This window comes from Solea solea, chromosome 8, assembly GCF_958295425.1.
Source record: "Solea solea chromosome 8, fSolSol10.1, whole genome shotgun sequence".
NCBI lineage: Eukaryota > Metazoa > Chordata > Actinopteri > Pleuronectiformes > Soleidae > Solea > Solea solea.
In genome coordinates, this window is record NC_081141.1 from 10,396,754 (window position 1) to 10,409,282 (window position 12,529).

Genomic DNA, 12,529 nt, shown 5'->3' on the forward strand with positions numbered 1-12,529 from the left:
TGATTATGAATCTTGTAACCTACTAGCCACAGCAACCAGTGAACAAGAAACCCCCTGAATATGTAACACAAAAGATCTGTGGACAGTTTATGTGCAAAAGTGCATCTGCTGCACCTTTGGGTGAAGACTCATCGTCAGGTTTGAGCCGTTTCCTCCCATGAGCGAGGAGACTATTGCCTGCTGAAACACTACTAGTGCTGCTTGTACCGTCGTAGTTATTGCTCCACTCACACACTCCTCAGATTGATGTTAAAAAACCTGCATCTTAAACTTCTAACTCAAACGAGTTGGATGTGTGTTGTTTTATTGAAGTGCTCTTTGAATTCCACCTGCATGCTCTCCCACACTTAACCTCCCAACACCAGGAGGCAGGGGCTGTGTTCAATTTCAAACCACGGTTACTCTATAAACTGGGCAGTGGCGCTTTCTTTTTTTTTTTATAAATCAAAGTGCTCTTTTTCTTGTAGCAGAAACTGAGTCCACCTGCTGGATTTTTCTGAGTTGAAGTCTTACTCACCTTTCCAGTGCTCACACTGAGTGCCTCCATCCTCACTCACCAACTCTCTCCCCTTGTCTCTGTAAGCCCCACCCACCCCCAGCGCCGAGTTCAGTGGTTGGTCGGAGCATAGGAGGAGATGGAAGGAAAAGAGAACACGGTGATCGATTTGATCTGGTTTTACTTTTTCTTATGTTTTTTTTTTTCCCCTTTTGGGATCATGCAAGGTTTTCGTCACGTAATCATCACTTCATTGTAAATATAAGAATATCATCCATCAAGTGGCTTTGTTAAGATTATAGCCTGGTGTATGAGTGTGTGTGTGTGTGTGTGTGTGAGTGATTGAGTAAATGTGTATAGGGTTTTTTGAGGGTATCCCACCCCTCGACACACTTCTTTTTTGTAATTTCACATTTTACCTCACGGACCAATCAAATCACCTGTTTTCATATTTATTATTATGATTCTTTGGGGGGATGGGGGGATTGGGGAATATAATGACATACTTCAGATAATATATAAAGTGGAATGTGCTGAGTGCAAGTAGAATGACTTGTTGGTTGATCACAGCTTGTTTTGTTGCTGTTTTCTTTCCAAACCATCTGTTATTAATATGAATGTGCTTTTACAAAATGTATACAGTATATCCTCTCTGTTGTTATGTGATATATGTTTATTATCATTTGTCCTGTTTTCTTTGTTGTTGTTTTTTGTTTTTCCTTTTAGCAGAACTGAAGTGGTTCCTTATGTTTTGCACATCTGACATTTTGCTACCATTCCAACACAAGGGGCCAGTATCAAAACAAAAAAGAAAAGAATAAACGGATGCTTAATATTCATGTGGGATCATAATTATGAGGAGGGAGGAGTGGAAAAAAAACAACAACCAAATGACATCATACTAATATGAATGTAGATGATATCAGTGCAAAAACAAATTAAAAATCTTTTCATCTGAGGTAAAAACAAATATGTGTTCTCGTATTTATTTTAATCACTATCAAAGTATATATTGTTAACATATTTTTCCATTTTGGCACTAAATATGAATATAAAGTATATCATCCCAATTCAAATTGTGGTTTTCGTGTGTTCAGTCAGATTTACAAATTATAAAATGTGAGGCACATTGACCTGATTGTTAACTGACTACGATCTTTCCTTAAAGGTACAGTGTGTAAAATTTTGAAACATTTACTGGTGAAGTTTCGTGTTGCAGCTGAATATCCCTCATCTCACTCTTTCCTTTGAAACCTGCGTTGCCTTCAGGTAGCATTAAAAAAAAAAAAGATATTTAGTTTGTCCATTGTGAGCTATTGTAGAAACATTATGCTCCAAAATGGCAACGTCCGTAGAGCCGACTCAGCTCCTAATACAATTAAAAGGCTCGGTCTGGAATGAAAAAACAATTATTATTAGTTTTATAATTTCTTCCAAATTAAATTAATTTTGCCTAAATTTTACACATTAAGGCCGAAGGTTATGAGTTATTGAGTTGCATGTCCAATTCTGTCTATAATTTGAGTGGAACTTAAAATCAAATGTATACATTACAATCATTACGCCTGAAAGACAAGATTCTGGGATGACATGAGGTGATAAATGTATATTGTATTTGTTTTTCTGTTGTCCTCCACTCCAGGACTGATCAATATGTGATTACATTTCTGTCCCCTGTCCGTCATAAATGTTTAAAACAGCAACACAAACGAAAAGTATTCTGATAAATTACAGCTTTATTTCAAAGTTGATAAAAATCAGACCATCAAAAAGCTCCAAATCACTTTTCCCCTCCAGAGCGGTCTTTGAAAACAAAACTGTGGCTCATCATCTGGTCAATACAAAACAAATTTTAAAAAAAAAAAGGACAACAAGTTAAAGCATCACTTCTGGCTTTGTATCAAAAGTTTCCCAGAGGCCAAAAAAATCTAGCACTTCGAGAGCTGCAAACGGAGGTGAGGGTAAAATGTGGCACTGACTCCAGGTAAATGTTGGGCAAAATCTGTGACTTTATAAATGTGAAGAAAAAACAAAAGAAAACATTAATCTTTGTTTCTCCATTTCTGAACTATGAATGATTCTACTGCTCATGCAGATTCACTGCATATGAGGAGATAGACATTTAAAAAAAAAAGAAGAAAATTGTAAACTCCTGATGACAAACAACAGTCAGCCGTTTGTACATGGTGACATCTTGTTTCGGTGGCTTGACAGGAAAGGCACTTCAAAGTTCGGATCTTCCTCCGATTTCCTGATGCTTCTGTTAAAGGCCCTGAAAGGATGAAACAGGTCAGCTGGTTGACTCCATGAGTAAATGACATAAGGAAATCTGAAACAAAGAGGAGGATAAGGTCTGCTTCACACTGTGAAACTGCCCTTTACCTGATATAATTATTATAGCTGCTAAAATAGTTTTAAAAATATGATATATTTATGTTTTTCAGGTAATCAGATTCAGCCTAGACACTAAATAACATTAAGATTAGAGACACAATAACTCATAATGTTGTGAACAACTTACAAAGAAAAAACATTTGAAGGAGTGTGTTCCGCGGCTCTAGCCCTCAATGGAAACCTCTGGAACAACTTGTCCATTCAATGCTTTCTCCATCGACATTTCCTGAACAACAGAAGATCAGATGAGTGAGTTTACAAGTCAGTGACCGACAAGTACACTAGCCATTCATTGATTGTGTTTGTTAGTGTTGCCAGGGCTACACTCACACAACTGAAAGACAAAGTCATGGTGGATGAGAATTTGAACAGGAAATCACATGTACATTCTATAAAGGTGAAAATATCAATAGCAATTGCTGTATTACACAAAGAGAAGGATTCGTTAGATAATACAACATTGTTGTTGTAAAGCACCATGATTGTTCCATATGTGACCTTTTGTGTTAAAGTCTGGGGAAATGCTTATAGAACATTACAATTTAGAGATCCAAAACAATGAGTCAATAAGGTCAATAAATCACATAAAATGTGACCTATGAATGATAATTGCAAGTCGGTAACTAAGTAACTTATTTTTCTTGTTGCTGTGTTGTTTTTGTTTGCTTACTTTTTTTTCCTGTTTATATAGATACAGTATATGAGGCTCTCTGTAAATTATTTATTGCGAGAAAGGGGCAGATTTAATCTGATTATTCTTTGTTTTTGCACTGTGTTTTCTTTACCATTGACTTGAGCTGCACAGATTCCATTACATGCTGCATCTGGCAGGGCATGTCACAGATTTCTGCCTTGATATTGTCTGAAAGCAAATCCACACATGTCGGCTCAGGGGTGACGTCCTGGAAGGAGAGGAGGTGAGAGCAGTGGCCATGAGACAAAGTTGTGCTTTAAAGACAGTGCTCTAACCTATATACTGTCAACACCATGCAAAAAATCAGCAATAAAAATCAAATGAAACTGTTATCAATTGATTTCCCACTAGTGCTTGCATCCTGGGACAAGGCTACTAGTCCAACTGAACAGCGTAAATCTATGCATGGAAACTTAGTAACAATTAGTCAGTAACTCACCATGATCATTTCTTTGACAGGTACAGGAGCAGGCTCAGGTTCTGGTTCCGGTTTAGGCTCAGCAGGAGTCACTGCAGATTCTATTTGGATGCTGGTGGTGTCAATGATTACTGGAGTTTCCTAAATGCAGCAGAAGAAGAAGAAGAACAGGTTAGAAAAGACACACATTTCAAATGCATATAGCTTGTCATGTAACGCACACAAGCAAAACCAAATTATGTGACGATGAAAAACAAACGATGGACAATGGATTACTTTTCAGAGTGAAACTATGAAAAGAGAACTACTCGCCCCCTGGTGGTCACAGGCCGAATTCTGAATTACAGGAAACCAGTGCCAGCATTTGTTGTCACTTAGCAATATGTTGCATGCATTCAGAGATACATGGATGGGCAGGCAAATTAGGTTGGAAGGTAGTGAGGTAGGTACAGGTGGTTTGGAAGGTGGGACAGACAGACAGACAGACAGACAGACAGACAGACCACATAATATGTGAAGTATTTCTATTTGTGTAGTTTTCACCTGCTGTACAGCAGCTGACTCTGCAATGGCATCTGTCACTGCTGCAACACTGTCTGTGACGACAAAGTCATCAATCATCGTGTCAGCAGCTTCTGTGATGGCAGGCACCTAAAGAGGAAAATGTTCCACCCAATTAGCATATCATATATACAGTATATATATATGTGTATATATATATATATACATATATGTATATGTATATATATATATATACATATATGTATATATATATGTTTATATATATATATACATATATATATGTATACACACAGATCATAATATAAAAATATAAAAACACATATAAATCTTGATTACAAACCTCAGTTATTTCCTCTATGACTTCAGTTACTTGAGTTTCAGTTGTAACAGGAACCTCAGTGACAGTGGTCAACACCTGGTGAAACAACCGGTGCTGTCATTTCATTATTTTCATTTTAAAGTTACTTCAGGAATTGAAAGAAGATTGATACAGTTTTTAATAATATTGTAAACAAAACAAATAAAGATCACAGTGATTCTTTAGACTTTGCTATTAAATCTTGAGAAATGACAAAAAAAAAACACAAGCAACATGCTTAATAATGTGCGATCACAAAACACAAACAAGAGCAAAAAGGTAAGTATTTTTTTGATATATTATTGGCACCTCTGTGATTGTCACGGGCTCTGCCACGACTTCAAGTACACCTTCATCCAGCACTTCTACTTTATCCTCTTCCTCAGGACTGATGACAGCTTCAGTCTGCTGTTCTGGCTCAAGAATCTCCATCTCCTCCTCTGCCACCTTCTCCTCCGACGTCTCCACCTCTTCCACTGCCACCTCCACCTTCTCTGTTGTCTCCACCTTCTCCTCTGTCGTCTCCACCTTCTCCTTCAACGTCTCCACCTCTTCCACTGCCACCTCCACCTTCTCCTCTGTCACCACCACCTTCTCCTCCGACGTCTCCACCTCTTCCACTGCCCCCTCCACCTTCTCTGTTGTCTCCACCTTCTCCTCCGACGTCTCCACCTCTTCCACTGCCACCTCCACCTTCTCCTCTGTCGTCTCCACCTTCTCCTCTGACGTCTCCACCTCTTCCACTGCCACCTCCACCTTCTCCTCTGTCGTCTCCACCTTCTCCTCTGTTTGTGCAGCAGCTTGTGCTTCAGCTGACTCCTGGTCACAGGCGTGTACTTCCACCATGGGTTCTTCCATGGCTTCAGTTCCAGGCTCTAATGTAGCGTTATCTTCTGTCACTTCCACCTTCACTGTAGTGACTGCGTCTTCGTCCGCCAACACCTCAGCCTCCATTTTAGTCTCTGGCTCACAGACATCATGCGTCTGCACACGCAAAACCAACACAACACACATTAACAAACCATGCAACGTGCATCTTCCTGGACAAATTTGCACTCACTGTATTAACATCCATGGTCTATCCTACTGTATCTACAACGTTGAGTCGTGCAGTCATAAAGAAAAGCTCAGTCTTACCTGTTCAGCTTCTGTGGTTAAGACTGGAGCATCAACAGACTGGACCTGGAAAACAAAAACATTTTTTTTAATTGTCTTTTGTAGTCTTTTTCTCGTGATTGCTACACATCATTAAATATAGAAGTGTTCCCAGTTTAAGCTGATTGTGTGCTTAAAAAAAAAAATCATCTTTTTTTTTTAAACCTTAAGATTAAGTCTTAATCTTGAGTTTGTGACTTTTATTCATTTATAAAGACGCATTCATTTTAGAAAAAAAAAGACACCTGACAAGACAAACAGGACCAATCAGATTTCAGTCAGGGGCCTCACCCTAACCCTCTGGCTCTGCCTTTGTGCTGATTCCTTTAAACATTTTCCTGGAGGCAATTTCTTACACGGAGCACATAGTTCCTAATATTTTTTTATAATATATAATTATAGACACAATATTATAAATATTATTATTTATAATATATATATGTTGCAGCATTTAGGTTACTTTAATACGTCGTTATGGGTGTTTTTTGATTAGTGTGGCGTTGTTTTTGGTGATGAACAGTAGGACCTCCTGTCCACTCTGTAGTCAAAAAAGCCAAATTGTGATCTGGAAAAACGAGAATAGAGTCCTGTTTGTTTTTAGAAGGCGTGAAGCTGGTCAAACAAGCCCAAAACACTTTCCATTGAAATGGTTTGTCTCATTAAACACGAGTGGAAACTCTGAGCTGCTCTTGTTTTACCTGATGCTGTTGCTTCCATTGCATGTGTGTGTGTGCGTGTGTGTGTGTGTGTGTGTGTGTTTGACCTATGAGCAAAACCACCACATAAACACAAGTATTACCAGAAACGATCAGATTCTCTGTGAATACATTCTACTGTGCTTTTTGTAAAAGGGTGAGTGTGGTTATGGCTTAAGTGGTGTATGCTTGTTGTGACGACATATTACTTACACAAGTTTAATGAGTTATCAAGGAAACAGTTTTTGTTTGTCTTCCTGGTATGTTGTTCCCCTATGGATCACTTTTAAAAGGCATGTAAAGCTTGTCTCTGTGATGAGAATGTTCAAAATCAAAGAAAGTCCCAATGAAAGTGTGATTTGAGTTGAGTGATGCTTCACTCATTCAAACCCGTGTTATCTGCCTCTGGCTTCACTGAACTGCCTGAACAAGCTGAGGAGGACAAAGGGGGAAAGAGTTTGTGTCTACGTGTGTGTGTACTTTTACCATTTTGAGCATAGACTTTATGTTTTGGCAGCAGTCCATTGGGCAAGTGGATAGGGAACTTGGTGTGTAACAAGTCCCCACCAAATCAAAAAAAAAAGGCATGGAGTATCTCTGAGCAAAGTACCCAACCCCCATTGCTCCCCGAGTGCTGCTCAGTGGCTGCCACTGCTCGTAGAGGAGGGGTTAAATGCAGAGAAGGAATTTCCCCTTTGGGCCTGATAAAGGACTAACTAAGAGCTGTTTGAATGTTACGTGTTTTTTTTTAAACCACCTTATTAATTAATTGTTTATTTGTATTTTTGAACACCCTGTGGCACAGATGTAAATGTTTCTATTGTATATCATCTCTTCTCTTTTCACTTTTATACTGACGCGTAACTTTCATAGTTGTGTCTCTGTTATTTTTCTCTTCTTAGCTGGAGTAGCTGGAACGAAACCTATTAGTATTTCTGATTCTATTTCCACGCTGCTGTTTTCTGACCTTTTAAAGGTTGAGCGCTGGAGGGGCACACACAGCTGTCCTACAAATGTGCCCATAGCAAAAAAAAAAAAAAAAAAAATGCAGCTCAGCATTTAACGGGTAAAGAAAAAAGCAGTGAGTCTTTGGAGGAAACCTTTTAAATGTATGGATTTGGACTGGAAGTCTTTTACAGACTCAATGAGTAAATGCACAATTTTCCTTCAGTGTGTGAGTATGGCTGCATTTTAGTTAGTTGAGGGGGAGGGACACAGAAAGAGGCACATGTATGGTGTAGGTCCTTACATGTGTTCCCCACAGTCAAACATTAATAACCTGTTCTGTGTGTCACATGAAGGAGGAGTCTTGTGCATGCATCAGTTCACAAATGTTTCATTTCATCTACAGCGTTCCAGTTTAGAGCAGAAACCAGTAACGTAACACTGTTACGTTACTTGACCATCCCGTGTGCTACTGCTGGTTTGTAAAAAAATGTGCACATGCAACCATAGAGGAAAGGGGCTAACATACATTATATAATCCAGCTATAGGCTTGGAGGTATGTATAGGGGAGGGGGAGGGAAGGAGGTACAGTACACTATAGGCCTTCCTGTGTAAAGCCACATACACACACATGCGACGGCATACAGTCGACACACCCCCTCCAGCTTGTCCTAGCAGGAGAACACTTTGTACCAAACGAATCAACACAGAGAACCAGTCTCACAAGTCCAACTAAAGGACGAAGTCAGCGCAAACCAAAGCTGAGCTCGAAACAGCTCATACAAAGAGAAACACATGGTGTAAGAAGACACTCTGAACTCTTTGTTCCAACCAACTTAATGCACACACATATAAATAGACTATGACAGTCAGTGAAGATGTAAGAGAACACAGATCAACTCATGATTCATTTCATTGTTGATCAATTAATTGACTGTTTTCTTGACCGATCAGTCAATGTCGTGATGCTTTATATGGTGAAAATGTTGATTAGTTATCGCTAGAACTTTGAAATGGCAATACCCTCAAATGCTTTGTCCTGTCCACATACCAAAAGAAGACAAAATGTTCACTAACATGTTGTATGGTTGTAGATCTCTTTCCTCTCTTTGTGTAAAACGAAGAGCCATATGATTTCATTAACTTTAAAACACAAAAGTAAATCTAAAAGGCTCAAACTGCACATGTCCTTATTGAGGTAATCACTGTTTATATAGGTGATAACATACTGCATATATGTGTAATGACTCCTGAAAAGGATCTGGTCAGTCTCTCCTGCTGTTAGCTAAATGGAACATGCTGTTCCCTCTGCCTCTCACCCTCCCACCAGTTCCACCCCCCTCTCACTTTTAGCACTGAGTCATGGCACAAAGGCTACTGTTTGATCAAATAGCACTTACAGAAAGAAGTAAAGAAAGTAATCAAACTAATGACTAACATAAAAAGACATATGCAACCTGGAAACTAATTATGCAAATTTGCAAACAATGACCAGTGGACTGGAGAATTACCGCTGTTGTATGGCCGTGGTTTAGCCCCCTGATCCACAGCCATCTACTATATATGGATGCATTTCAAACGAAATATTTTCATATCGCACTTGAACACCCCAACCTCTATTAAAACATAAATATCTCTTACCTCAGTCAATGCTTCTGTTTCAGGAATGACCTCTTGAACTGCAGCAGCAGCAATGACAGGGGCATTCTGTTCTGGTTCTGTTCTGACAACTGGTTCTTCTTTAATGACAACTGGTTCTTCTTTGGTGACAACTGGTTCTTCTTTGGTGACAATTGGTTCTTCTTTAATGACAACTGGTTCTTCTTTGGTGACAACTGGTTCTTCTTTAATGACAACTGGTTCTTCTTTGGTGACAACTGGTTCTTCTTTGGTGACAACTGGTTCTTCTGGACTGATGACTGGTTCTTCTTTGGTGACAACTGGTTCTTCTTTGGTGATGACTGGTTCTTCTGGACTGATGACTGGTTCTTCTTTGGTGACAACTGGTTCTTCTTTGATGACAACTGGTTCTTCTTTGGTGACAACTGGTTCTTCTGGACTGATGACTGGTTCTTCTTTAGTGACAACTGGCTCTTCTGCAATGACTGGTGCTGGGACTTCAACCTCGACAACATCTGCTACAGTCTGTTCCAACACCACAGCCTCTGGCTCTGGTGCTTCTGCTTTGACCAGGATGGGCTCTGCTACAGGTTCTGTCACAGCTGGTTTTGTTTCAACTTTGGGCACCTCCACGATGGCAACAGTCTCCGGGATCTTTTCTGGAGCTGGAGCTGGTGCTGGAGCTTTAGCAGCTTTCTTTGGAGTTGCTGCAGGGGGCACACTTACTGCAATCCCTGGGCTTGCTTTGACTGATCGAGTGGCTTCATGCTGCTCTTCAATGGTTTTCTTCAGGGCTTGCTGCAAAGTGGGAAAGACACAAACATATCTGGGTTGGTATTTGACTTCAATATAAAAATATTACAGAGGAGCTGAGAGGCTGAAGCGTGATCTTTTCATTGTTCCTCTTGGGCACCTGGTGCAGCGTAAAAAAACAAGTTTCTCTTAACACGTTGGCTTCAGGGGTTCTGAGTAAACCAGGCTGCTAAGTTTTGCAGCTCTAATGCCTCTGAGGCCTTTGTGTTTAAATACTCATGTCACTACGCCCTTTGCTCTAGTACATCTCTGCAGAAATACCAGGCATGCCAACCCAGCCAGGTCCAACATGTTTTTCAGCACTGGACAAACCCCCATGGGGCTTTAATGGAGGTTTTGTTTTTCTTTTTGGAGTGTTAGAGGGAGGGGCTGATAGAGGGGGTGGGTACAGCAAATCTAGATAATGGGAGCTAATTAGTTGAGTCAGAGGCATCCTGACAGGTCTGGTGAAGCGGGAGGGGAGACCATGCCAGTCAGCAGCACTAATGTGTGCCATGCAGGCCAGACAGTAGACCTAATCACATCACAATCAGATTATAATCAGGTTACAATCACTCCCCAAAAATGCTGTTGTTAGATAAAACACAATGCTGGACCACTGAGTGTGAGTGTACATGCCTGAAGATGGCCACTATCGAAACATCCCCTCCCTTATCTTTGGGGTAATGACTCTCTTTCTTTGCTCACATATAAAGAAATCCACACTGATAGAGAAATATTTAACCTGTAGTTGACTTTAGTTGATAGCTTTGTTCCCATGGCTGTAGTAAGGAGGCCCAGGCACATTTTTGTTAAACACAGAATCATGTGTGGCCAAAGAGGAGCTCTTATCTTGATGTCTTCAAGTGTCCTGTATCTACTTCCCTTTCTGTGCTCCCATATCTCAGAGGGAACTGGTGATAACACCACAGCACAAGTGACTTCAGGAACCGCTTTTATCTCCAGTGTCAGTGGCAGATACAGAGAATCAGAGACTGTGCAGACTCTGATGTGGTCAACCTAATGGCAAGATATTCTTACTGACATCACACCACCAAATACAGTTGTGTGGTGTTGAAGTCTGGCCAGATAACCAGGCGCTTTAGGGGGGCAGGGAAGCTGAGGAAGAATGCCACAATCTCCAGAGTGAGTAGTACTTCAAGTTATGAAGCAATTGATTATTTTAAAGTTCATCAAATGAAAACTCATTATTAAGGCTGGGAATGGCTGAGAATGGTGTTTGAGAAAGCTCTCAGAGAAACTGGTGCCTCTGTGTTACTTTTTCACTCATGATGGGCTGCAACCATTTCACTGCCCCACCCACTCCTGCTGTGCTCAGACCTCCAGTTTCTCCCAGTTACCTAATATAGGAGTGAGGGGGAGTCATATAGAATTCATATATGTCTATTATAGATCACTGGCTCTACTGTTTCAGCATATTCCACAATGAAATAATAATAATAATAGTGATGTATGCTTTTTAAAATGCATTTTTGAAAATGTCACTTTTCAAGCTTAGTGACAATAAATCTCCAATCTCCATGAGTACATTTCTGACCAGAGTACGCACATGGCGCAGGAAAACTAGTATCTTCATTTTACTCTCGAACTTAACAGCGGAAAAAGACGCATACAAATGTGCTTTTAAATGAATGTTGTCTGTGTAGTTTGGATGTTAATGCCGTGGATGCATCATCACCTCGTCGCCACTTCTTGCGCGGAGCTTGGAGCGCTCCTCGCAAGAACTCAACTAACCCTGACCACGAGGGGAAAAAAAAGAAAATAACTTAATTATTAATATATGATTGAATATTGTTTTCCAATTAAAACAACCGCCTGTGTTTAAATTAACGCGCTGACAGCATCTGAAAGAATCTCCTAAAGTATAAAGTTTGTGTGCCACTGCGCTTACCACCCTCCTCATGCGACGCTTGTTCCTCTTCCTCTTGCTGGGCATCTTGGAGCGAGTTGGTGACTAAAACGACAGAATGTAATGAAAGAAAGAGAGGGCCAAATGCACGGAGTTGATCTTTATAAAGCGCCCCCGTCCCTCTCGTTACCTCCGCAAAGAACCTATGAGAGGACTGGGATGAAAGATTTGGGGCAATGCTGGGGGGGCGGGGGGGCGTGTTCAGAGAGGGAGCGAGACAGAGAGGGGTGTGTCTTTGCACGTGTGTGTGTGTGTGCGAGAGTTGGTCTATACAGAGGGGTGTGATATTATACATCCACTGCAGAGGTCTAAGGGTTTAAGCAGTGCCACACCCCCCTTTCACTTGTGTTCTCTGGAAGCACAGGACTCGCTTTTCTCAGTGGTCTGATATAAGTGGTGCAGGCTTTACTGTTGGTTAGTTATTAAGCCATATTATCAAGATAGTATGTGCCGACATCCATTTTCTACCACTTTATCCTCCACATGGGGGTCACGGGGGCTGGAGGCCA

The 12,529-nt window shown here is 40.5% G+C and overlaps 1 protein-coding gene across 4 annotated transcripts; it reads right to left on the reverse strand.

The window, feature by feature from the left end:
- Positions 1-2,214: 2,214 nt before the first annotated feature.
- LOC131464320 (uncharacterized) lies at positions 2,215-12,162 on the reverse strand. Of its 4 annotated transcripts, none has more exons than XM_058636747.1 (11): positions 12,003-12,162; positions 9,320-10,096; positions 6,020-6,064; positions 5,534-5,866; positions 5,192-5,335; positions 4,865-4,939; positions 4,546-4,653; positions 4,024-4,143; positions 3,676-3,792; positions 3,018-3,116; positions 2,215-2,768 (listed from the first exon to the last, which is right to left on the reverse strand). In XM_058636747.1, exons 1-10 carry the CDS (start codon positions 12,045-12,047, stop codon positions 3,054-3,056), a joined length of 1,827 nt encoding a protein of 608 aa, XP_058492730.1. In that variant the 5' UTR covers positions 12,048-12,162; the 3' UTR covers positions 2,215-2,768; positions 3,018-3,053. The 4 variants fall into 4 exon arrangements, with proteins under 4 accessions (XP_058492730.1, XP_058492729.1, XP_058492728.1 ...); XM_058636746.1 differs by having other exon boundaries at positions 5,192-5,329; positions 5,447-5,866; XM_058636745.1 differs by having other exon boundaries at positions 5,192-5,329; positions 5,366-5,866.
- Between the last annotated feature and the right edge of the window lie 367 nt (positions 12,163-12,529).

What these genes read in the sequence shown, in the direction of transcription:
- LOC131464320 (XM_058636744.1), bottom strand. Translation starts at nt 12,047, where the DNA reads ATGCCCAGCAAGAGGAAGAGGAACAAGCGTCGCATGAGGAGGGTG. An exon ending in AGCGTCGCATGAGGAGGGTG is followed by an intron (nt 10,097 to 12,002) that starts GTAAGCGCAGTG and finishes CCCACTTTGCAG; the next exon opens with CAAGCCCTGAAGAAAACCAT. An exon ending in AGCCCGTGACAATCACAGAG is followed by an intron (nt 4,940 to 5,191) that starts GTGCCAATAATA and finishes TTGTTTCACCAG; the next exon opens with GTGTTGACCACTGTCACTGA.